General features: G+C 40.8%; 1 protein-coding gene and 2 pseudogenes across 3 annotated transcripts in view; all 3 read left to right on the top strand.

The window, feature by feature from the left end:
* Nucleotides 1–692: 692 nt before the first annotated feature.
* RNF130 (ring finger protein 130) overlaps nt 693–23,700 on the top strand; it is a 132,128-nt gene continuing 109,120 nt past the window's right edge. Inside the window, exon 1 of one of the 3 annotated variants that reach the window (XM_020998602.2) lies at nt 693–1,433. In XM_020998602.2, the coding sequence (XP_020854261.1) occupies nt 1,184–1,433 (250 nt within the window). In that variant the 5' untranslated portion in view covers nt 693–1,183. The remainder of the gene's footprint in view (nt 1,434–23,700) is intronic. The other 2 variants (XM_020998600.2, XM_020998601.2) reach the window with 2 other exon arrangements.
* LOC144455934 (UBX domain-containing protein 1 pseudogene) lies at nt 1,440–18,690 on the top strand (annotated as a pseudogene).
* On the top strand, nt 20,498–21,389 carry LOC110216760 (tumor protein p63-regulated gene 1-like protein pseudogene; annotated as a pseudogene).

Genomic DNA, 23,700 nt, shown 5'->3' with positions numbered 1-23,700 from the left:
TTGGTAGGTAGTGAGGGGCCACTCCACACCGGGAGAACCACAGAATTTATAGTTGGAAGTCGCCCTCTCCATCACTTCCATATTAATGTCCTCATTTTACAAATAGGTAAACTGAAACCCAGAGACTCAGCCACTTGGCCAATGTTAAAACTAGTAAGCAGCTGAACAAGGCTTTGAACACTGGTCCTCAGGATTCAAACCCGATATCCATTATATTACTTTATAGTGAGAGCTGCTCATCCTCTTCGCCTCCCGCTTGATATCCTAATCTCTCCGCCCCTTCTCGTTCCTCTCGTCAGTTCCCGGTGCAGCTTTGTGCACCAGCAGACGCTGGCTCTAGGTTAGGGCGCTTTTCTCCGATGCCCCCAAGGACCGCTCCTTTCACACAATTCCTCGTGGCTTTAGGCAAGTGCAGTTCTAGGCCACTGCGCCTGCGTGCCAGCTGTTGGGCCTGGGGGGCGGGGAAGCTCGTCTAGAGGCTGAGCTCCACCCCGCGCCTCAGACCTGCTCTCCCGCCTTCCCTTCGGGAGCGGCGTCAGGCCGGTCCTCGAGGCGCTTTAGTCGCGGGGTAGGCTGCGCAGGCCGCGCCTCAGTCCCAGCTCCTCACTCACCCCCGCCCTCGCTTTCCTCTGGAGAATCCAGAGGGGAGGCGCTGCCGCCCCGCCCCCAGAAGCACCCCGCCCTTCCCCGCCCCTCCCAGGCCGGTCCCGCCTTCGCGTCCGAGACGAAGCCGAGCGGCGCGGAGTCGCGGGGCCGGGGCTGGAGCGGAGCTGTCTGCCCCTACCAGTCCGAGTCGCCGCCGCGCCGCCCAGGGGCAGAGGCACTGAGTGAGACGGGGCGCGGAGGGAGGAGCCGCCGCCGCTGCGGCTCCGCCGATTCGTCACCCTCCTGGGCTTCATGGACCTGTCGCCGATCCGTGCCCAGGGTGTTGCGGGGGAAGCGGCCCGCCCCGGCGCGCCCTCCCTACCCTGACCGACGGGGCGGGGGAATGGGCCGGCAGCAGCCGCGCTGAGAAGCGGCCGCCTGCCCTGCCCGGCCCGCTGACCGAGGCTCCGAGCCGCTTCCGGGCCCCGCGGGCCGCGCCGACTCGCCCCGGCCTGCCCGCAGCGCGGCCTCCCCGCGCGGTTCCTCGGTCCTGGCCCGAGCCCGGGCCTCGTCCCCTTCCCAAGCCCCCCACCCGAGCATGGCCGGCCGCTGGAGGGGGGCCGGGCGGCCTGGCCTGGTCCTCCTATACGTGCTGCACTGGTGCCTGTGCGCGGCCGGGGCGGACATCGCGAGCCAGGAGTACTACACGGCGCTCATCAACGTGACCGTGCACGAGCCGGGCCGGGGCGGCCCCTGGACCTTCCGCATCGACCGCGGCCGCTACGGCCTCGACTCCCCTAAGGTGGAGGTCAGGGGCCAGGTCTTGGCTCCCCTGCCGCTGCATGGAGGTAAATGGGGCAAAGGCCGGGTCTCCCTCTCCTCTCCCCACCCCTGTGCCTGGCACAGTTACCTGGCATTCAGTGGGCGCCTCATAAATAGTGATTGCCTTGACTCGGACGCTTCATCACGTCTGGGGCTTGCAGGTGTGCTCGGGCAGGAAGCACTGACCGAGCAGCAGACGTCAGCCCTTTGCGCTGTCGGTGTGAACACCTGGCCCAAAGTCCCTCAGAGCGCTTAAAACGACAGCTAGGCCCTCTCACTTGGTGTCAAGGGATAGAGTGAAAACAGCTCTGTGCTTGGAGTTAGAAGACCTGAATTCGAGTACCACGGTCTGTTTGCTCTGTACCAGCTGAGTGACCTTGGATAAGTTATTGCGCTCCTTGGGGTAATAACTGTTCAAAATGAAAAGGTTGGATTGGATGATCTCTAAATTACGATTTCCAGCTGTGATATTCTAGGATTCTGTAAATCTGCAGTATTTGTAAGGAATCAAAGTTAGGGCCCGGTTTCAGTTCCGTGGCCGGTTTCCAAGCGCAAGTGCTGCCAGGACTGTGAGAGCTGCCTGTGTGCAGGCAGGGACCGAGAAGACAAAGGAGGTCTTTGGAGAGAGGAGGAAAACTGTCATGATGGATGGGCTCTTAACCACATTTCAGACGCAGCAGGTCTGAAATAAGGGGCTTAATGCTCTGCTAAATTGGACCGTGACGTTAGCCATTTGTACCCTCCCATTTTTTATAAATGCTTAAGGGGTGGGTGGTGTTTGACATTTTCGGAATTGCTTTTGGCTCCTACAGCCCTCTTAACGATTCTTTTTGATGAAATAGAGAATTATCTGGCTGGAGTTCTTTAGCCATGTCTTGTGATGCCATGCGTGCCTACCAACCCCCACCCCTAAAAGGTATTTTGAGTAATTGTATTGTACGTGGTGCTATTCTAGCCTTTTGGCCTTACGCTGATGTTCAACTGTCATCCAGGCTGAGTGAATAATCATAGATCTAGCACAGCTCTCTCATTTTACAGACAAGGAGACTGAGGGAATAAAACTTTTAGGAAAAAGTTTAGTATCATATTGTGTGAACCAAATATTAGCTACAGATTACTAAGAGTTTTTCTCGGAAAATTAAGTTGCAAAGTATGGGTTATGAAGTACACACTTTTGAAAAGTAGTGATCTAACCCAGCCTCTACTTGAAGATACTGAAAAGTGTATTTTTAAAAATTCATTTTCATTGTCTTAAAATGAACTAGACAATCTCAGGGGCCTACTAACGGTTTTATAATACTTTAAAATTCTAATATTGGTTTTTTAGAGGAAATTTCTCTGTAATTGCTAAATCTAGGAGGTAGATTTGTTTGGTTGATTTGATGTATATGGATAACATTTTGTAAGGAATGAGAGGATTTTATTTTCACAGAACCACAGAAATAGTTGGAAGGAATCTCAGAGGCTATCTAGTCCAGCCCATACTCAGATATTTTGCCTACAACATATATATGAGATGTGTGGCCATCTGGCCATTGCTGGAAGACTTTTAATGAGGGGGAGCCCACTACCTCCCAGGCAGCTTATTCCACTTTTGAAAAGTCTAATTATCCATATCCAGAAGTTTTTCTTCACATAAAACCTAAAACTGCCTCTTTTGCAAGAAATTTCAAGCATCAGGGGAGGAGGGAGGGAAAAGACATTTTTGTGATAACCAGCTGGCTGTTATAGATGGATGTGTATATACATATGTCTGTGTGTATATATGTAATATATCAGGGGTTATGTTGTTTTTGTAGTAGAAGTAAAAGTGGGTTATTTTTAGTATGACAGATAAATACAACTTAGTCATTGTACATAATTTTTTGAAGTTGATTAGGATCCTCAGCCATTTTCAAAGTTTAACTCATAACATAAGTGAAGCCTACTACAAATAATAATAAACTGATCCTAAGAACAGGAAGCCTTTTTCTCTTTCTCCTGAGTCCAGATGCCATTGTAGGGGAAAAAAATTTAAATTGGCAAATAAATTTCCTTGGCCACCTCCTCTTGCTTTCTGCCTTCAACATTCAGTGTCATTGTGCTGCTCTTCTAATATGCCTCCTTAAGTGCAGTATGCCCACAAATCATCTTCTTCACCTCTTCCCAGTCAATTTAATTCAATTCAACTAGCATTTATTAAGTGCCTACTATGTGCTGTGCACTGGGGGTACAAAGGCACAAATAACACAGAATTGTTCTCATTTACATTTTATTGGGTGAATACAACATGTACCTATATAACACAAGATTATTTGAGAAAGAAGAAAGCACTCACAACTGATGGCTCAGAAAAAGACTTTTAGGAGGAAATGGCACCCGCTGCTGAACCTTGAAGGAAGATAAGAATTCTGAAAGACTGGGGTAAGGAGGGTAGTGCCTGGTGTTTGAGACACAGTAAGCATTTAATAAATACTTTTTCATTTATTCTAGGGGGAGTGCACAGCTTGTGCAAATTCATGGAGGCAGGAGAAGGAATTTAGAAAAAGGTTTGGAAAAGGCTATTCTAGTTTGACTGGAATGTGGAATGCATGAAGGGAGGAAGTTATGTGAAATAATGCTGGGAAGGGTAGGTTGGAGCCAGATTGTGGAGAGCCATAAGTTCTGGAATGAAGAGTTTTTATGTTAGAGACAACAGTGAACCATTGAAGGATTTTGAGCAGGGGAATGATGTAGTCAGACCTGTACCTTAGGAAAATTATTTGGGCAGCTGTGTGAAAGAAGGATGAGAGGCAGGGAGGGCAATACAACATTACAGAAGTCCCAGTTGAGGGGACATGAGGGCCTGAAATAGAAGGGTGGTCCAGTGAATAAAGAGAAAGGCAGGGGTAGGAGAAATGTTATGGAGATAGATTGCACAATATTTGGCAACTGATTGAATATGGGGAATGAGGAAGAAGGAGAGACTCCAAGGTAACAGCCTGATGACAGGAAAGATGGTGGTGGTGATCTCAATAGAAATCGGGAAATTTGGAGGCATGCTGGATTGAGTGGGGAATATGATAAATGAGTTCAGTTTTGGAAATGTCATTTGAAATGCGAACAGAACATTCTGGTAAAGATGTCCGATAGGCCGCTTAAGATGTGAGACTGCTATTCAGGAGAGAGGGATTAGGATATGTAGCTTCGGGAGTCATCTGTATAGAGGTAATTGAACCCATGCTAGTGGGTGGGAAAGAGTGGGGAAAAAGATGCCAGGACAGAATCTTAGGGATTACTCCTGCTGTGGGGGTAGATAATAATACAGTAAAGAATATTTGGGAAGGTCCATCAAAAAAAGTTGAAGAACCAGAAGGGAGATTAAAAAAAAATGAGGAATGAAAAAAGGCTATATCCCATTTAGCTGTTAAGACATGTTTGGTAAACAGTTTGAGTAGAGTGAGGGGTTGAAACCAGGTTACAATAGGTTATAGGAAGTGACTGGATGTTAAGAAAGAAAAGGCTGAGAGCATGGACTTTCAGGGATTTTAACAGTGAAAGGGAGGAAGACTCCAGAGGGTATAGGCTAACTTGAGAGAATGAAAGGGTTTTTTTTTTTTAAGAATGGAGAGACAGATCAGAGCAGGTTTATAGATGACAAAGGTCAAAATAGAGTGATTACCTTGACAAGAAAGGTTGCTTCTTCCTCAGAGGTTTTGAATTGTGGAGCAGGAGAGATGAACTTACAGTGAATGACTGTGATTTTTCAGTAAAATGAAAGAAGAGGTCTTTTTCTAAAAAAGTGGCGGGGTGGCTTTGTTGGCTTGAAAATGTTTGAAAGTGAGTGTGCAGATCATGATAGAGAATTATTCAGAAAAAAGTGAAGAGATTTTAGTATACCAGTAAGACCCCAGTTAAAGTTAGCTAATGTGAATTTGTAATGAATACAGTCAGCACAGTTTTGTGATTTCCTCTAATACATAATGGAGGGGTTGGTGTGAATGGTCCAAGACTGAGGGCTGACAGTATGAATGGTGAAAGAGAAAGGGGACGACACTTTAGTAGAATATAGTGCCTAGTTGATGCATAAAAAAAGATTTCAGAGGGAGGAAAGAAGTACTGGTGGACTCTGGGAACAAGAAAGAATGAAGATACAGAAGCTCCTGCTAAGACTTATGGTAGTACTAGGAGTGAGGCAGAGGGTGAGGTGGAAGGACAAGAAGTTATGATCAGAAGATTTTCTTTCAGTTATCTTGTGATTGGAAGTTATTTTGCAGGATGGTAAAATCTAAGGTGTGGCTGCCCACGTGGGTGGGTGATATAAAGTGAAAAATGTAGGACCTGATGTTGAGGTTGATGAATACAGTGTTTTAAGGGACCTCAGTGTGAATGCTGAAACCCCTATGAATATGAGGGGCAGAGTTTATGGTGTTTTCTTTCAGAGAGCTGCTATTTCTGTGAAGAAGAGGATCATGAGCCAGGTCTCAGACCTTTTAAGAAAGCCAGTAGATAGATGACTGCAACAGGAACCCTGACAGTCTGATGGAGACCCTCAAAGAAAAAGATGTTGCTGAGTGATGGCAGCAGAGAAAGGGGTCGAATAACTCTTTCTGGGCCACTGTGTCCCGGCATGAGAGAACAAGCAGCTAGCACTGCAGATGGTGGTCAGGATTGAAATATCTTTTAGAGAGAGCCAGGTTTTCACAAGCTGATGAAGAGCATTTGAAAGGCAAAGTTCTGGGATGCAGAGGATTTTGTTAAGATAAAGGATTAAGAGGAGGATAAGCACTAAGCAGGAATAAGAAGAGAAGGGCTAAGTTGGACAAGATAGAGGTAAAGGTAGCAGGGAAAAAATGTTTTTGCCTTGCCAGATCGGACTCTGAATTATAGGATCTAAGGGAACCGGGCGTGAAAGTCTGCTAGCTATAGGACAGTTGTTGGGTCATTTCAGCCTGACTCTTTGTGACCCTTTTGGAGTTTTCATGGCAAAGATGCTGGAGTGGTTTGCCATTTCCTTCTCTAGTTTATTTTACAGATGAGGAAACTGAGGCAGAGATAAGTGATTTGCGCAGTTACACAGCTAGTAATTAACTGAGACCAGATTTGAATTCATAGAGAACTCAGATTTGAGACTCCAGGCCTGGTACTCTATACGCTGTGCCGCCTGGCTACCCCAGCTATAGGACAGAGGAAAGGGGGTGATAGGTTGATAGTAGAGGAAGTTGGGAGGCCACTAATTTAGAATGATACTCTGTTGGGGCAGCCTCTTCATTCTTCTCTCCCTCTTCATCATACTCTTTGAAGTGTTACTTCCTGGAACATAGTTTTGTTGTTGTTTGTCCTTTGTTCTTGAAGAGAACCATGACATCTGGAGGGTGATGCTGTGGCTTACAAGTGAATTGGATTGAAATGAGGGAAGGCTGTGCAAAGTCACCAGCCTCACCTTTCCTCCACAGCCATCTGGGTCCAGTGAGGAGCTATAGATCAGGACACCTGGTGATGGCCCTGGATGCAGTGGGAGACCTTCTCCATTTAAGCTAAGATCTTAGTTTGACTGAAGCAGTGCCCATTCAGTGATAAAGGGTAAGTAAGAAATGAGGCAAAGAATGGCCTCTTTTATCTAGTCAAAAAAAAAAAATCAGTCCAGGAGGGGAAGACCCTCGGGGTTTCTGGCCAAAACAGAAACAGTTGGTATTTACATGCACTCCGAGGTTGGGCATGAGGTAGAAGAGGCCATTCATCCTCAGCAGCACTTAGCCACTTTCATGCCTTTATCACTTTCCAGTATAATCTGAAAAAGACACCAGAACAGTAATTTTGGGGGGCATTGGTAATGGTGCCTCTTCTCTTTTTGGAAGTTTTGGCCCCTACCTTTGACTGTGATGATGACAAAGGACTACATAGGTTTTGATGGTGACGGAGGGCACAGTAAGTGCCACCTGCACTCAGTGGTAATAATCTGAAGGTCTGTGAGTAGGCGTCTTCCACTCAATTCAGGTTAATTCAGTAAACATATATTAAGTACATACCATGTGCCAGGCACTGTACTAGAGATACCAATAACAAAATGAAAAATGATCACTGCCTTCTAGTAGTTTACAATCTAATGGGGTAAGACAACACACAAAAGAACACTAGAAAGAAGTAGGGGGTGGGGTGGGACACCAAGCATACCTAGCTCAAGAGCATCTTGTAACTTCCCAGAGCTGCAGATGAAAGGTCCAGGTTCTGCTCTCTCTCTAAAGAGAAGCTTTGAGTGCTCCACTTTCCAGGTCTCCATTGGCGGGGAAGGGAAGGAGGCTGAGGGACTTGGGAAGGTGTTGAGTGTATCCAAGGCTGTATGAAATACAATGTTGAGATTTTCCTAGTTTATCCTGGGAAGGACTTCTTGTTGGGTGGAGTTCAGACCAAGCAAAGCTACAGATGCAAAATAGCTCCAATCCAGTTTTAGGTTATATGGTAGCTCAGCTGTGGCTGGAGCTTTCATTCTGTTGATATAGTCAGTCTCAGTTTGGGATTGAGGAGGAAAGAAATCTTACAATCATGAGTGAATGAGTGCTGGCTCTTTAATTCTGGTTTTACAAGAGGATACCTATTAACCCCAAGTAGCATATACAATTAGAAGGGGGCTTTCAGATAATTCAGTCCAACTCATTCTACCCATCCCTACCCACTCTGTTTTACCGATGAAAAAACAGAGGCCCAGAAAGGTTGTGATTTCCTTAGGGTCACAGAAATAAATAGTAGAACCAGGTAGTAGTAAATAGCAGAACCAACATTCAAATACAGGTTCTCAGACTCTTAAATACCATTCCCAATGTATTGCTTCATTAAAATGATGGGTTCAAAGACTATAACTAAATGAACTGGAATAAATTCAGCCAATAAGGACAAGACTATTTTGAGGCAAAATCACAGGTAAACCAGCTTTCTTGGAGTCTATTCTCCAGAGGGGCAGCCATACTAATTGGCTTCTACTTTTCACTGCCACTTCTTTTCCTTTGTTTCCTAAGCTGCAAGGTTTTTTTTTCCCTTGGAGCCAGGGTGGAGGCTATGGGGAGGGTGGACTGAGTAGTTAGCAGTAAGTGAAAGTGTTTGTGATTCAGAACTGTTTGTAATTGTATTTCTAAAACTATGAACTTCCCTAAAATGCTGAACTTTTACCCTGTTGTTTTGAAAACAAACATGATGGCAAGATATCTCTTTAACCAGCAATTCATAGCTAAAATTTTGAAGAAAAAGGTAAGGAAAAGTTTGTGTATTTAACCATTATTAGTGAGTTTCGAAATTAGAGGCAGCCTGAAATTATTGTTGTATGTCCTGCCCTTAGTTCTTCATTTTCTTGAAGAGAACCAGTGACACAAGGGTGATGTCTTAACTTGCTTAGAAATTAGATTTAAGTGAGGCAGAACTGCCCAAAGTTGTCATCTCACTCTCTCCTTCAGTGTCATCAAAGTCCAGTGGCAAGACAAAAGTCAAGACGACTGGCAGTGATCTGGCCTGCTGTGGATGACTGTAGCCTTTCTAAATGAAGGTGTTTTCCAAGCCTCAGTTTTTCTGAGGCAGTGACCATTCAGTGACTTTGTTGTTATTATTCAGTTATTTCAGTAGTGCCTGACTCTTTGTGGTCCCATTTGGGGAGAGCTAGAGATTTTAGGAGGCAGAGAGGTGTGGATGGAGAGCATTCCATCTATGGGGTCTCTGCAAAGACGCAGACATGAGACAGTGTCACCTACAGAGAGCAGCGGGTTGGGCAGTTTGGCTGGAGAACAGAATGCATGTAATATGAACTCAGCTTGAAAAAGTTAGGTTGGATCCAGATTATGAAGAACATTAATGGTCAAACTAAGGAATTTGTATTTTATTCTAAAGACAGGGGGAAGTCACTGGAACTTCTTGAGAAGGGAGTTTAATAATCAGATCTGTGCTTTAGAAATATTAGTTCGGCAGCTGTTTGAAGTGTGGATTAGAGAAAGAAGAGGCAAACTTCAAGGAAACCAATCAGGAGTCATCTGTCAATAAACAATCAGATGTGCCAGGCACTATGCTAAGTGATGGGGATACAAATAGCCCTGGGGGCATGATAGAGAATCCAGAGAGTACACACAGCAGCTGGCTAGGAAAAGAAGAGATGGCTGACCTCGGCACCCTCCTTCAGTAGACTTTGTGGGAAGAGCTCTCCTGTTCCTCCCTCCATTCAGAGGGGTACCAGGGCCAAAGGGTACAGATGAAGTGTGAGTACTAGGGCTGATGTGGTCTTGTTGATGCATGTTAAATAGAACATAATCATTCAATTTAGAATCATAGATTGTTAGGGTTGAATGAGACCTTATAGATTACCCAATCCAATCCCTTTAATTTATATTTTTTAAAATTGAGGACAAGGGAAGCTAAAAAGTTTTGTTTCCCACTCACCACAGTGCTTTGCACTTCATAGTCACTTAAAAAATATTTACTGAAGTGAATCGCCTCAGGTCACACAGCAGTTAGTGGTGATGCAAAACTAGGCCTCATGTCACCAACTCCCAGATTCTTTCCCCTATACCTTGATAAAATTTGTGCTTCTACAATGAATAGAAATACAGATATCACGTGTAAAACGAAGGAGTTGGACTAGGTGATTTCTAAGGTCCCTTTCAACTCTGAAATTCTATAATTCTGGGTATGGAGTTAGAGCATAGATATTAGGAGCAACTGCTTTCTATTTAATTGTCTTTTTCCCAAAACCCATCTGTCTTCCTAACTTCCCTGTTTCTGTCAAGAGTAGCATTATCTTTCCAGTAACCCAGACTCATAACTTCAGTCACTCTCAGCCCTAGCCTTGCTCCATCTAATTATTGTTCATCTTATAGGTTTAGCTGTCACCACATCTCTTGCATACATCAACTTGTCTCCATTCACACACCACCCTAGTTTAAGCCCTTACTCTAACCTAGACTTAATTGGTCACCCTATCTCAAATTTCTCCCCTCTGTAATCTATCCTCCACACAGCTTCCAAAGTGAGTGATATTCCTAAAGCATAGGTCTGACCGTGTCACTACCTTGCTCAAAAACAAAAAGTCTAGAGGCTTTCCATTCCCTCTAGGATAAAATGTGGAGACCTCCCTCCCTTTGGACCTCATCATTCAACTGAAACTGTTTTCTCCAAAATTACCTGTGTTCTCTTAATTGCCAGTTATCTCAATCCTTATCCTTCTTGATCTCTCTGCAGCCTTTGACATTGTCGATCGTGCAGTTTTCTTTGCTATTCTCTTCTCTCTAGGTGTCCAGGACACTAGTCTCTTCCGGTTCTTCTACCTTTCTGACTTCTCCTCCTCAGTCTTCTTTGCTGGATCTTCCAGGCCATGCCTGCCAGCTGTGGGTGTCCCATAGGGCTCTGTCCTGGGCCTTCTTCTCTTCTTGCTTTATACTATTTTACTTGGTGATCTCATCAGCTCCTATGAATTCAACTATCATCTCTGTGCTGATAATTCTCAGATATACTGATCCAACCCTGACTTCTTGGCTGAACTCCAGTCTCATATCTCCAACTGTCTGTTATCTTAAACTGGATGCTTTGTAGGCATTTAGGCATTTTAAACTCTGCAGTTCCAAAATTGAATACATTTTTTTTTCTTTAGGCAGTTGAGGTTAAGTGACTTGCCCAGGGTCACACAGCTAGTAAGTGTCAAGTGTTTTGGTCTGAGGTCGCATTTGAACTCAGGTCCTCCTGACTTCAGGGCCAGTGCTTTATCCACTATGCCACCCAGCTGCCCCCCCCACCTTATCCTACCCTTCCAAACTTCCCTGTTACTGTTGATGGCACTAACATCCTTCTGGTCCCCCAAATTCTCTATATAGGTGACATCCTCAGTTACTTCCCCCATATCCAATCTGTTACCAAGGCCTATTGATTTCACCTTTGCAACATATTTCAAATATGCCCCCCTCTCTCCTCTGACAATAGCCACTACTGTAATTCGGGGCCTCATTGCTTTATTTCTGGACTATTGCAATAGTTTGTTGGATAGTCTGCCTGCCACAAGTGTCTTCCCATGCCATTTTATCCTTTTTCTGCCAAGGTGATTTTTTTAAGTGTAAGTGTGACTGTGTCATCTCCTCCCATTGTACCCCCCCTCCACTCAGTAAATTTTAGGACTTCTTATCACCTCCAGGATCAAATATAAAATCCTCTGGCATGCAAAGCCCCTTCACCTTCCCCCACACACACACTTAGATCTTTCCCCCTCACCTACGTACCTTTAGATCCAATGATGCTTCACTCCCCCTTGTTCCTTAAATAAGACATTCCACTTCTTGCTTGGCTCCAGGCATTTTCAATGGCTGTCTCTCATGCCTGGAATTCTCTCCATCCTTATTTTCATCTCCTAGCTTCCCTGACTTACTTTAAGTCCCTTCTACAGTCCCTCTTAATTCTAATGCCTTCCCTCTGTTGATTATTTTCAGTTTATCTTGTATATGGCTTGTTTGTACATGGTTATTTGCTTGTTTATTTACCTGTTAGAATATGAGCTCCATGAGGTCAGGGATTGTCTTTTGCCTTTGTATCCCTAGTGATTGGCATAATGCCTGGCACATTGTAGGTGTTTACTAAATGCTTATTGACTGACTGACCTTCACAATCTCTGCAGTCTACCTTTCAGGGTTTATTATATGTTACTCTCCTTTGCACAATCTTATGTTCCAGCCAAATTGGCCTACTTGCTATCTTTGTAAAGGATGTTACATCTTTTGTCTGTGTCACTTTGCCCTAGTTATCCTCGGTGCCTAGAATGTGCTGTTACCTCAGTTCCACCTTGTAGAATCTTTTCTTTCCTTCAAAACTCTGTTCAAGTTCCACCTTCTTCACAAAGACTTTGCTGGTCTCCAACAGACTACCTACTCCTCTCAAAATTTACCTTGTTTATTTTATGTATACTTACTTATATACATATTGTCTCCCTTGGTAGAATGTAAGCTCCTTGAGAACAAGTATTTTAATTTTGTCTTTGTATCCCCAGTTACCAGCATAGTCCTCAGACACATTATTAATATGACTCATAAACACTTGGTTGATTAGTTGATCTGTGACAACTTTAAGAACTTAGCAATTTTTTTGTTCTCTTTTCAGTCATTCAGAAGCATTTGTTAATAGCTTATTGTGTGCCAGGCACTGTGGTTAGGTGAGGGAGGAGGTATAAAGTTTAGATAAGACTTGCATCCTTATACTTAGTGTCTAGCAAGGGGATAAACTCAAATATGTAGCATTTTGTATTTTAGTTAAGGGCACTAGAGAAATGCAGAACAAAGTGCTGCATCAGATCCCTTTTTTAAACTTTATTTTCAATTTTAAAAATCTACTTTTCTCTCCTTCCTAGCTCCCCACTCAATTGAAAAGAAAAAGAAAACCCTTTTTAAAAAAGCAAATAGACATAGTAAAATAAAACTGTTTCCCACATTGTCTGTCTAAAATTATCTATCTTATTCTGAACCCTGAATCCCATCACATCTCTCTCAGAAGGTGGGTACGTGCTTCATTTGGATAGTTGATCTTTGCATTGATCAGAGTTCTTAAGTATCTTAAAGTTCTTTATTTTTACAGTGTAATTATTGTATAAATTACTTATCTGGTTTTTCTTATTAACTGTGCATCGGTTCAAACAAATATTTCCAGGGATCTCCAAAACCTTCCCTTTCATCATTTGCTGTAGCACAATAATATTCTGTTACATTCAGATAGCATAATTTGTTCAGCCATTCCCCAGTTAATAGATGCCCCCTTAGTTTCTTGTACTTTACCACTACAAAAAGGATTGCTGTAAATAAATATTTTTTTACTTTGGGTCCTTTCCTCTTTCTTTGGTCTCATTGAGGCATAGCCTTAGTAAGGGTATATAGTGTCTTTGAGGGTATAGTTCCAAATTGCTTTCCAGAATGACTATATTATTTCACAGTTCCACTAGCAATCTGTTAGTATGTAGGATCCTGAAAGACCCTATAAGATTTGTCATCACACCCTCTCCCCCTTTTTTGGCAACCAGCAAAAAAATGTAGAAATTCAATTGGCAAAAAAGAAAAAAAGAAAAGAAAAGAAAACCAATTGGATATTGGAATACCTTTGAGAAAATGAGTGCCAAGTGGACTAGGGTGGAGTGACAAATTTATTTTGTTGTCTTCAGAGCCAACCCTGAAATCCAGGCCTAAAATTACTTTCTCAGCTTTCAAGGAAAGGAAAAAAGATTTTCTAAAGGTCAGCATGTTGCTATAGCACATTGTTTTCTAGCCTTAGGTTGAGACTCAAATTAGAGTTTTAAGTTGTCCTGTGGAAAGGCTCAACGAGAGAACTGAGCACATCTGGTTAGGATATTTTCTGGGCCTTCTGCGCGCTCAGCCAAAGCTCTGGTTTCCAACAAAGGCCTTCCTGTTGTACCTTTCTCTCCCTAATACATTTCTTCCCTTTCCTCAGTTGTAGATGGGTTATATTGAGTTTAAGGGAAACTAAGAAGCCTGAAGAGCTGGATGAGAGATTCCCCACTACTGACCATAGGGAGTGCTTCTCTCAGTGCTTTAGACTTATCTTTTCAAGTTAACATGATGGTAGAATCTGAATGTAGATGAGAAGGAAGATTGAAGTTCACGAGTTTCTGTTAGGGTTGCAGAATATACTAGACATCATGATAAAGTTGTTAGGCTTTTTGGTGGCCACGTTTCTTCAGTTTATGATCATAGATTTTGTTTTGTTTTGTTTTCCCTATTATTTATTTGTGAAATTTTTGTTTGTTTAGCTTAATTTTTTTTTTTTGCTTAACAGAAATCTATTTTCTGTCCTTCTCAACATCTCCCCCCTCCAAAAAAAAAGCAAAGCAGAACCCTTATAAAAAATAAGCATAGTCCAGCAAAACTAATTCCCACATTGGCCCTGTCAAAAAAATGTATATATAATTCATTCATCACCTTGAGGTCATCACCTCTCTCAGGAAGTTGGTAATATGTTTTATCATGGGTCCTCAGGAATTGTGGCCATTGAACTGATCAGAGTTCAGAATTTTAACCTCTCTCCTCTGACTCCAAATTCAGTATCCTTTCCACTACAACAGGGGACTGAAAACTGGAGTGTCTAGTAAGGGCAGTGCTAGAAGATATGTCTGTTTTACATGGAAACACAGGAATGAGGGGTGAAGTGTTTCCCAAATCTGCTGCTGTAAATCTGTAGGGATTACAGCCAGTAAAAATCCCCCATGCCCCAACAATTTTTCCATGGGTTTGTACAATTCTGTACCAGTAAAAACATTGGAGATAAGCAAATTTGGCTCTAATGATCTCTTTTACATTTAGTATTGCATTTTCACTGTTGAGGAGTAGTTATACTTAATTAACCCCTGTTTTTGCTGAAGAGTTTCTAATGTATTATAACAGACCTCACATGGAATTTTCATGTATCCTGATTAATATCTTTTCTTGTATTAAACTATTATTCCAAAGCATTTTAAAATTACTTCTATAAAATATCAGTTATGATTGAAATTATTTTTGATCGTCTCTTCATGAAAAGTGATTTGTATTAGCCATCATTTAAAATCATTCTTAAGTTGCTTTTCATTATGTCATGGAGAATATCCAGCTGATAAATATGAGTTCTAAGCATGTGAAAAACAATCAAAATCCATTTGTGATGTACAATACCAAAGTACAGATGACAGATGATAATGGACAACTATTGATGCTGAAACTTGCTGACATGGTTCAATTGTCTATGGTCCTTGCAGTGTAGATTGAGATGTTCAGCACTGTAGGTGTACAGATGATATTTTAGCCTTCCGTTCTTGGTGAAACATTGTATAAGAAAGGGTAATGATTTGCTGTAAGATCTTATTTCTCTTGAGTGCATTTTAGAACATTTTTATTGCTAATAAAGACATTAAGAAGCTTTTCCTGAACACTTTGTATTTGAAAATAAACACTAGATGCTTTGAAATAAATATACTTTTGGTATAGGTATGCTTTCATTTTGATAAGGATTTTTCCAAGGGAAATTATTTTTCTGCCATATGCATTTGTGTTTTCTGGGTATATCAATATATTTGAGCTTAATTTTGAAATAAGCCTCTTCATACTATTCCTTTCTTTCCAAATTTGATACATAAATATAATTTCATTTAACAAATATTTGTTTACCTGGTGGAGGCGGAGGCGGTGCCACGGCGCAGCTGATGGCTGTGGAGAGTCTCATCGAGATGGGCTTTCCGTGGGGACGCACGGAGAAGGCTTTGGCCCTCACGGGGAACCAGAGCATCAAGGCTGCAATGGACTGGTTGATGGAACATGAAGATGACCCGGATGTGGATGAGCCCCCAGCTTCCCCCCAGGGACACTCCTTGGGGCATGAACCTCTGTCCTATGGGGGAGGCAGACCTGAAGGGCCTGGGTCAGGGAGGGTGGAAGAGAAGCCACCTCTGAGTGAAGAGGAGAAGCAGGAACAGACCAAGAGGATGTTGGAGCTGGTGGCCCAGAAACAGAAGGAACGAGGAGAAAGAGAGCAGCGAGAGGCGGTGGAGCAGGAGAGGCAGCATAGACGGCAGGGCCAGGAGCTGTCGGCTGCACCGCTCCAGGAGGATGAGCTGCGCCAGGCAGCTGAAGAGCGCAGGAGGAAGAAGGCTTGAAGAGACGGCAGCCAGACAGCGAGTCCAGGAGAAGATCAAGAGGGATAAAGTAGAGAGAGCCAAGAAGTTTGGTGGCTCCGAATCACAGATCACTTCCCTTGCAACCGAGCCAGGTCCTGTTCCTTCTTCTCCCAGTCAGGAACCACCCACCAAGTGAGAGTATGATCAGGGTCGCATACAGGTTCGACTGCCTGAAGGGACATCCCTGACCCAGACGTTCAAGGCCAGAGAGCAGCTGGCCGCAATGAGACTCTACATCGAGGAGAGGAACTAGGGGGTGGGCTGAACCCTGTGTAGCTGCTCAGCGGCTTCCCCCTGAGGGCCTTCTCTAAAGCTGATATGGAGAGACTTCTGCAGGAGCTGGGACTTGTGCCTTCTGCTGTCCTCATTGTAGCCAAGAAGTGTGCCAGCTGAAGGGGTCTCCAGCCTCCTTGCCTTTGCCCCTCAAAACTCCCCCCACCTGTGACAGAGCACTGACATCCCCTCCCTAATAAACATATCCTGAGTCATGTAAAAAAAAATTTGTTTAATGTCTGCTATGTGCAAGATATTTTGCTAGGTACTGTGAATAGAAAGATACAAAGAAGAAAGTTCCTACTCTCAAGTTACTTATTCCATTGGGGTGCTATGTATGGTGTGTATGTATGAAGATAAGTAAACACAAAGTAATTTGAGAAGGAGAAAGTACCAACAAGGGGTCTGTCTTTCTTGCAGTCAAGCCTCACTAGAAGATTATTAAAGGTGAAGACGAGAGGTTGCATCCCAGACGTAGAAGAAAGCTTGTGTAAATTCATAGAGGGTAAGAGGTGGAAGGTCAAGTTAGGAAAAGAGCTAGTCATCTAGTTTGACTGGAATGTAGAGTGTGTGAAGGTGAGTAATGTGAAGTTAGATTGGAAAAATGGGATGATGCAATATTATACAAGGTCTCATATGTTAGGTTGAGGAGGTTGTATTTTATGCTGAAGGCAGCGGTGAGCCCCCCAAAAGGTTTTGAGCAGAGAAATGATTGTTTTGGAAACTGTGTGGAGAGCTGAATGGAGGAGGAAAAGGCCAGAAACTGGGAAACTTTTGAGGCCGTTATTAAAATAGTCCAGGTGAAAGGTGACAAGGATTTGAACAAGGGAGACCCAGGGTGGTGGCTATGTAAATAGGGAGAAAGGTATGGATGGGAGGGATTATTTGGAGGTAGAATTGACAAGGCTTGACAATGAATTAAATGTGGTGGAAGCAAGAGGGAAGATCTTCCAAAATAGGGGTTGTATTTGTATTTTTAGTATGTAATAGTTAATAAAGGTAGGAACTTGGTCATCATTACAGCTTTATAGTATCTGTATAGGCCTTGTAAAGCAGTTTCTGGCACTGTAAATAGTAATTGGCTATGTAAATCTGAGTGCAAATGTTAGGTTTTTCTACTACTTAGAATTTTGTGGGGTTTGGAGTTTGCTTTTTGGTTTTTTTTTTGGAAGACTACTCAGATTCACATTTCAATATTTAATGTTTTCTAATTGGGGGTTGAATTAATATTAGAGTTTAGCTACCTTTTATTCGGGTTTAAAGAAAATTGACATCTTTTTAGATCATGTATCAGACCTGTTCCTACATTTATTGACTATTACATACTGAAAATGAAAATGCAACCCCTACTTTGGAAGATTTGTTTCCTTTCCTGTGTGGAAGAAACATTTAGTTGATGAAATACAGTTTATTGTGACTTTTTTTGCTTATAGTTTTTTTGAAATATAGCCATCTCTAATCTCTTTTTAATTATTTATTTTTAGTTTTCAACACTGTAATCTCTTAGTATGTTATGAATTCAACAGTTTTTTTTCAAAAACTGAATAGATCCATCCCATCCCCACTCTAACTCTAAGATAATAGCAGCTTCTTCCAAGATTATCCTCAGAAAAGTTATTGGTACCTCAGCCTTGCAGTCTGAAAACTGTCATCCTTCCCTAAGGCCCCCTTAGAGTAATTATTAGACCCTTCCCATTACAGGTCCCCTATCTCCCCCCCCCAATAAAAGCTACTTATGACTGAAGTCATTAAAGATTATTGAATGTATATTAAAACCAAATTGCCTAAAAGATCCATTATGATTTCTGAAAACTGTCCATGTATCAGACCTGCTAGGTGTGGTGTCTGTTACACTAATTAAAATGATTTCCCATTTGAAAGTGACTGATGGTCATTCCATGAAGTGTTTGTTTTTTGAAAGGTGGAGTTAAGTCAAATTTCAGTCAGTTGTGACAAATTTTAAGGTCAAGGTTAATTTTCATTATCTTTGTATGTCCAGCACCTAGTATAGCATAGGTGTTTAATAAATTCAGTCTATTTAATCAGCAAACATTTATCAGGTATTTACTAAAGTACCAGGCACTTTGCTAGGTATGTGTTAGGAGTATAGTAGGACAGTAAAACAGTGCCTCCCCTCAAATTGTTTTGATGATTACAATTTTATAATATACTTTTGAACTTCCTTCCCTTTTTTTAATGCATTCCCTTAATATTCTTGACCTTTTGTTCTTCCAAATGAATTTTGTTTTTATTTTTATCAGCTCCATAAAGTAGTAATTCTTTGATAGTTTGGTATAGCATTGAATAAGTAAATTAATTTAGGCAGTATTGTTATTTGTATCATATTGGTTTGGCCCACTCATGATCAGTTAATATTTCCGATTGTTTAGATATGTATTTGTGTGAAAAATGTTTTTGTAATTATGTTCATGGTTCCTTGTATATCTTTGCAGGTAGATTCCTGAGTATTTTGTACTGTTTGTAGTTATTTTAAATGAAACATCTCTTTCTATCTTTCTGCTGGTAATTATTGGTAATTATTAGAAATGCTGATGATTTGTGTGGGTTTATTTTATGTCCTGCAACTTTGCTAATATTGTTAATTGTTTTGGCTTGTCTTTTACTTGATTCTCTAGAGTTCTCTTAGTTAACCATCTTAGTATCATCTGTAAAAAGTAATAGTTTTCTTATTGCCTATGCTTATTCCTTTGATTACTTTTTTTCTCTTATTGCTGTAGCTAGCATTTCTAGTACAATATTAAATAATAGTGGTGATAATAGACATCCTTGCTTCATCCCTGATCTTATTGGAAAGGCTTCTGGTTTATCCCCATTACAGGTAATGCCTGTTCTTGTTTTACATAGATAATGCTTACTATTTTAAGAAAAGCTCCATTTATTACTGTGCTTTTTAGTGTTTTTAACAGGAAAGAGTGTTGTATTTTGTAAAAAGCTTTTTCTGCAGCTGTTGAAATAATCATTATTTTTTGTTATTTATATAATCAGTTATGTTTATTGTTTTCCTAATATTGAACCAGCCATGCATTCCTGGTATAAAAGTGCCTGGTCATAGTATATGATCTTTTTTGATACCTTGTTGTAATCTCCTTCATAATATTTTATTTAAAATTTTTGCATCAGTATTCATTAGGGAAATTGGTCTGTAGTTTTCTTTCTCTATTTTTGCTCTCTCTAGTTAGGCATAAAGATCATATTTGTGTTGTAGAAGGAATTTGGTAGGACTCCTTTACCTATTTCTTTCAAGCAGTTTATATAGTGCTGGAATTAATTGTTCTTTAAATATTTGGTAGAATTTGCTATCCAGCTAGTCCTTTTTTGTCTTTTTTTTTTTTAGTGATTTCATTTATAGCTTGCTCAATTTATTTTTCTAAGATAAGATTATTTAAGGATTTTATTTCCTGTTCTGTTAATCTGGGCAATTTATACTTTTGTAAATGTTCACCTACTTCATTTAGATTGTTAGTTTCATTGGCATATAGCTGAGCAAAATAGCTCCTAGTAATTGCTTTTATTCCATCTTCATTGGTTGTGAATTTGCTCTGTTAATTTTTGATATTGTTAATTTAATTTTCTTTTTTATGTCAAATTAACCAATAAAATAAATCATTGGCTTTCTCAAAAAAGTTCCTAGTTTTATCTATTAGTTCAGTGGCTTTTAAAATTTCAGTTTTATTAATCTCTGCTTTGATTTTTCAGGATTTCTGTGTTGCTGTTTAATTGAGGTGGTTTAATTTGTTTTTCTAGTTTCTTTTAATTGTGTGCCTAATTTATTGATCTGTTTTCTTCTCTTCTTTTTTGATGTAAGCATTTAGAGACATATTTTATCCTAAATACTGCAGTAGCTAAATCCTACAAATTTTGTTATGTTCTGTCATTTATGTCGTAATCTTTAATGAAATTATTGATTGTTTCTATGATTTTTCGTTTGACCTACTCATTCTTTAGAATTAAGTTAATTAATTTCCAATTAACTTTTAATCTATGCTTCAAAGACCATTTATTGAATGTAATTTTACTGCAATATGTTTTTTTAAAAGATGCATTTACAATTTCTGCTTTTTTGCATTTGTGAGGTTTTTATGCCATGATGCAATCAATTTAGTGAAGGTGCCATGCACAGATGATAAATAAACATACTCATTTCTATTTTCATTCATTATTCTTCAGAGGTCTATCATGTCTAACTTTTCTAAAATTCTCTTCATCAGCACAGCCAGCCCCAGGCCTGGGCCAGCATCAGGGGGTGGCAGCAAGGCCAGCCATACTGTAGCTACAGGATTCAGTGGACTCGGCAGGCATGAGCATAGGGGCATGGGTGTGGCAGCAGTGGGCACAAGGCTCAGGCATGGGTTGGGGACAGAATCATACTCTGTCAGGTGCTGTGGCCCCTCAACATGTACAACCCCACGTGCTGTGCCTGGAACCATTGAACAGGCTATAGAGGAGATCAGTTTAGTTGTCCTGTCCATGGAGGATGCAGAGGTACAGAGCATGAGGCTGCTGACAGAGATTGACCATTGGAACAATGAAAAGAAATGGCTGGATCTCATCACAGACTAATCCCTGTGGATCTGTAATTATAACTTCATTAATCTGTTGTGCCAGCAGGTGATTAGAATATCTTTAAATGCAATTTTCTCGTGGAGAGTTTGAATTTCCTCCTAAATCACTGAATAAGTGAGAAGGTTTTGGGATTTTAATTCAGCGGGACAAGGAAAACTATCCCTCCTTCGTAAACAGATGGAATCCCTGGTCCACAAATCTGCTGTATGCCACTTTTAAAGAGCATCCAGTGGCAGATGCTAATGAGAAGATTGCTTCTCTTTGCCAATTGGAAAGCTTCAAGGCTCTATTCGTTCAAGCCATCAAGAAGGCCCAGAAGGAATTCCCTTTACCAGGTTGAGTGAGTGGTGTGCTAGTCTTTGGGTGTCCTCTTCTCATCAAGACCTAAATGGGGTTCATGTCCTTCATCAACAATAAAGCCACACTAGGCTACTCTGTCAAGAGGCAGAATTGGCTTCTAAACTTCTGTATTTCACAATTCACTTGCTATAGAAGCTGTCATTAAATGTTATGACTGTAAAGGAGATCACTTGCTGAAAGGTAGGTGGAGGACCCAGAGTGTTAAAGTATGTGTAATGGTTATTCATCTCTAGAGTTATGAATAATAAAGTGAATTACAGCCTTAAAATGTTGGACACAGCAACAACACAAACTATACACAAAGGACAATTTGAATCCAGTTGTCAGTTGTATTAGCTGATATTTTATTTTCTAATTACTTCTAGTACTTTTTCTTGAGTGTGTGGATTTTCCTTCTTTTAACATTTCCCAATGCAGCATGTTTACTTAAAAAAATCAGAATGACTCTACTTAGAATGTAGTATCAATTTTAGTATTTAAAACCTTTGTCTTTTTTTTTAACCTTTTTAAAAAGTCAGATGCAAAAGTAGCCAATAGACTGGTCCACTTTAGCTTATTTGAGTCTGTGCCTTTGTTAGTTACTGTTGTGGATGACAGTAGTTTTGTAAATATAAGTTTGGCCAGAAGTCAGACGTTTTCTAGAATGAATCTAAATTGTATTACCATTTCTAATACCATAAAGGCCCAAAGAGGTTTGCTAGGGTGGGGGAATGTGAGGGGAGAGGGGTAATAACTTTAAGATAGTTTAACTGGTTTCATTAGACAGTCACCTTGATAATTCTTTGTACATGATTTTATCAACATGTATGCTATTTTTTATTGCCATATGAGTATTTAAAAGGAAATTGGTTCACTTTGCTCTCTTGAGTACTGTACTTTTTTTTTTAAGTACTGCACTTTTTTAAGGATTCCTGTTAGACTAACACTAAGCAACTAATATCTCATATGGTTATTCATGTGTATTTGTAGGTCAGAATACTGTACTCACTTTATCCAAGCTTTAGTGTTCTGGTATGAATAATATAGTCAAAGATGATAGCCTTTTACAAATAAATTATATATAAACAAAATTATTGTTAGACTCTTAGAAAAATAAGAATCCTGTCTGCCACCAAATAGTTTACTGTTTGTAAACTTTACATGTTGTCTGACCAGCCTTTTGGTTTGCATGCATATGTGTGTTTGAACACTTTGTTTTTAAACCTCACATTTAATTGTTAGCATCTGAGCTAACTGGCATATGTGTGTGTGTGTGTGTGTGTGTGTGTGTGTGTATGTATCTGGAATGCAATACACTGCATGTCCAAAATAGAAGACCATTTGAGAAAACACGTGTGTGTCTAGCTTCTGTTCCTAATCTTGTAATAAAAACAACTCCTACTTAAAAAATAATTCCATTCATCTCCTTAACTTTCTTGTTTGTCTTATAGTTAGATTTATCTAGGTCTGAGAGGAATAAATTGAAGTTCCTCCACTGTTAGTTAAAGTTTTACTGTCTGTTTCCTCCTATAACTCATTTAATCCAAGAATTTAGATGCTATGCCATTTGGTGCATATATATTCAGTATTGATATTAATATATTCATTAATTCATTGTCTGTGGGTACCTTTTAGCAAAATGTAGTTTCCCTGATTATCTCTTAGTTTTGTCTGAGATCCTGATTACTGCCCCTGCCTTAATTCAGCTAAAGTATAAAAGATTCTGCTCTAGCTCCTTATTTTAACTCTGCATATATCTTTCTGTTTCAAGTGTGTTTCTTGTAAACAACATTATTCAATTTCAGTTTCCAATCCATTCTACTGTCTTCTTCCATTTTATGGGTGAGTTCATCCCATATATATTCATATTTATGATTATTAACTATGTATTTCCTTCTGTCCTATTTTCTTCTTTTAATCCTTCTCTTTCTCTCTCTCTCCCCCCTCTTTCCCCCTCTCCTCCTCCCTTCCCTGTTCCTCAAAATTCTGTTTTGCTTTTGACCATTGGTCCCCTTAATCCACATTCCCTATTATTTCCTCCTGTCTCTCCCTCTCCTCCCCCACACTTTTGTTCCTTTTTCTCTTGCTTCTCTCTTAGGTGAGGTAGATTTTTATACCCAACTGAGTGTGTGTATGTGTGTATTCTTCCTTCCTCTAACTGATTCATAAGACAGTGAGGTTCAAGTGCTTCCTGCCCCCTCATCCTCCCTCCATTAAATTCTTCTTTGCCCTATTTATGTGAAATAATTTTCCTATTCTTCCTCTCCCTTCCTCCCTCATCCAGTGTATCCCTTTCTCACCCTTCCATTCTTCTTTAAGATCATCCCAATATAATAGAGTCATACTCATTCATTCTAAGTAGACTCCTTTTAACAGCCCTAGTAATGAAATTCATTGTAATATAAACTTGTTTAATACTTTATGATTTTTCACTCGTTTGCCTTTTTATACTTCTCTTGAGTCTTGTGTTTGAATAT

This window comes from Phascolarctos cinereus, unplaced genomic scaffold (genome assembly GCF_003287225.1).
Source record: "Phascolarctos cinereus isolate Bilbo 61053 unplaced genomic scaffold, phaCin_HiC Scaffold_2;HRSCAF=192, whole genome shotgun sequence".
Classification (NCBI taxonomy): Eukaryota; Metazoa; Chordata; class Mammalia; order Diprotodontia; family Phascolarctidae; genus Phascolarctos; species Phascolarctos cinereus.
The sequence above is the reverse complement of the archived record's forward strand: the minus strand, read 5'-3'. Positions and strand labels throughout refer to the sequence as shown.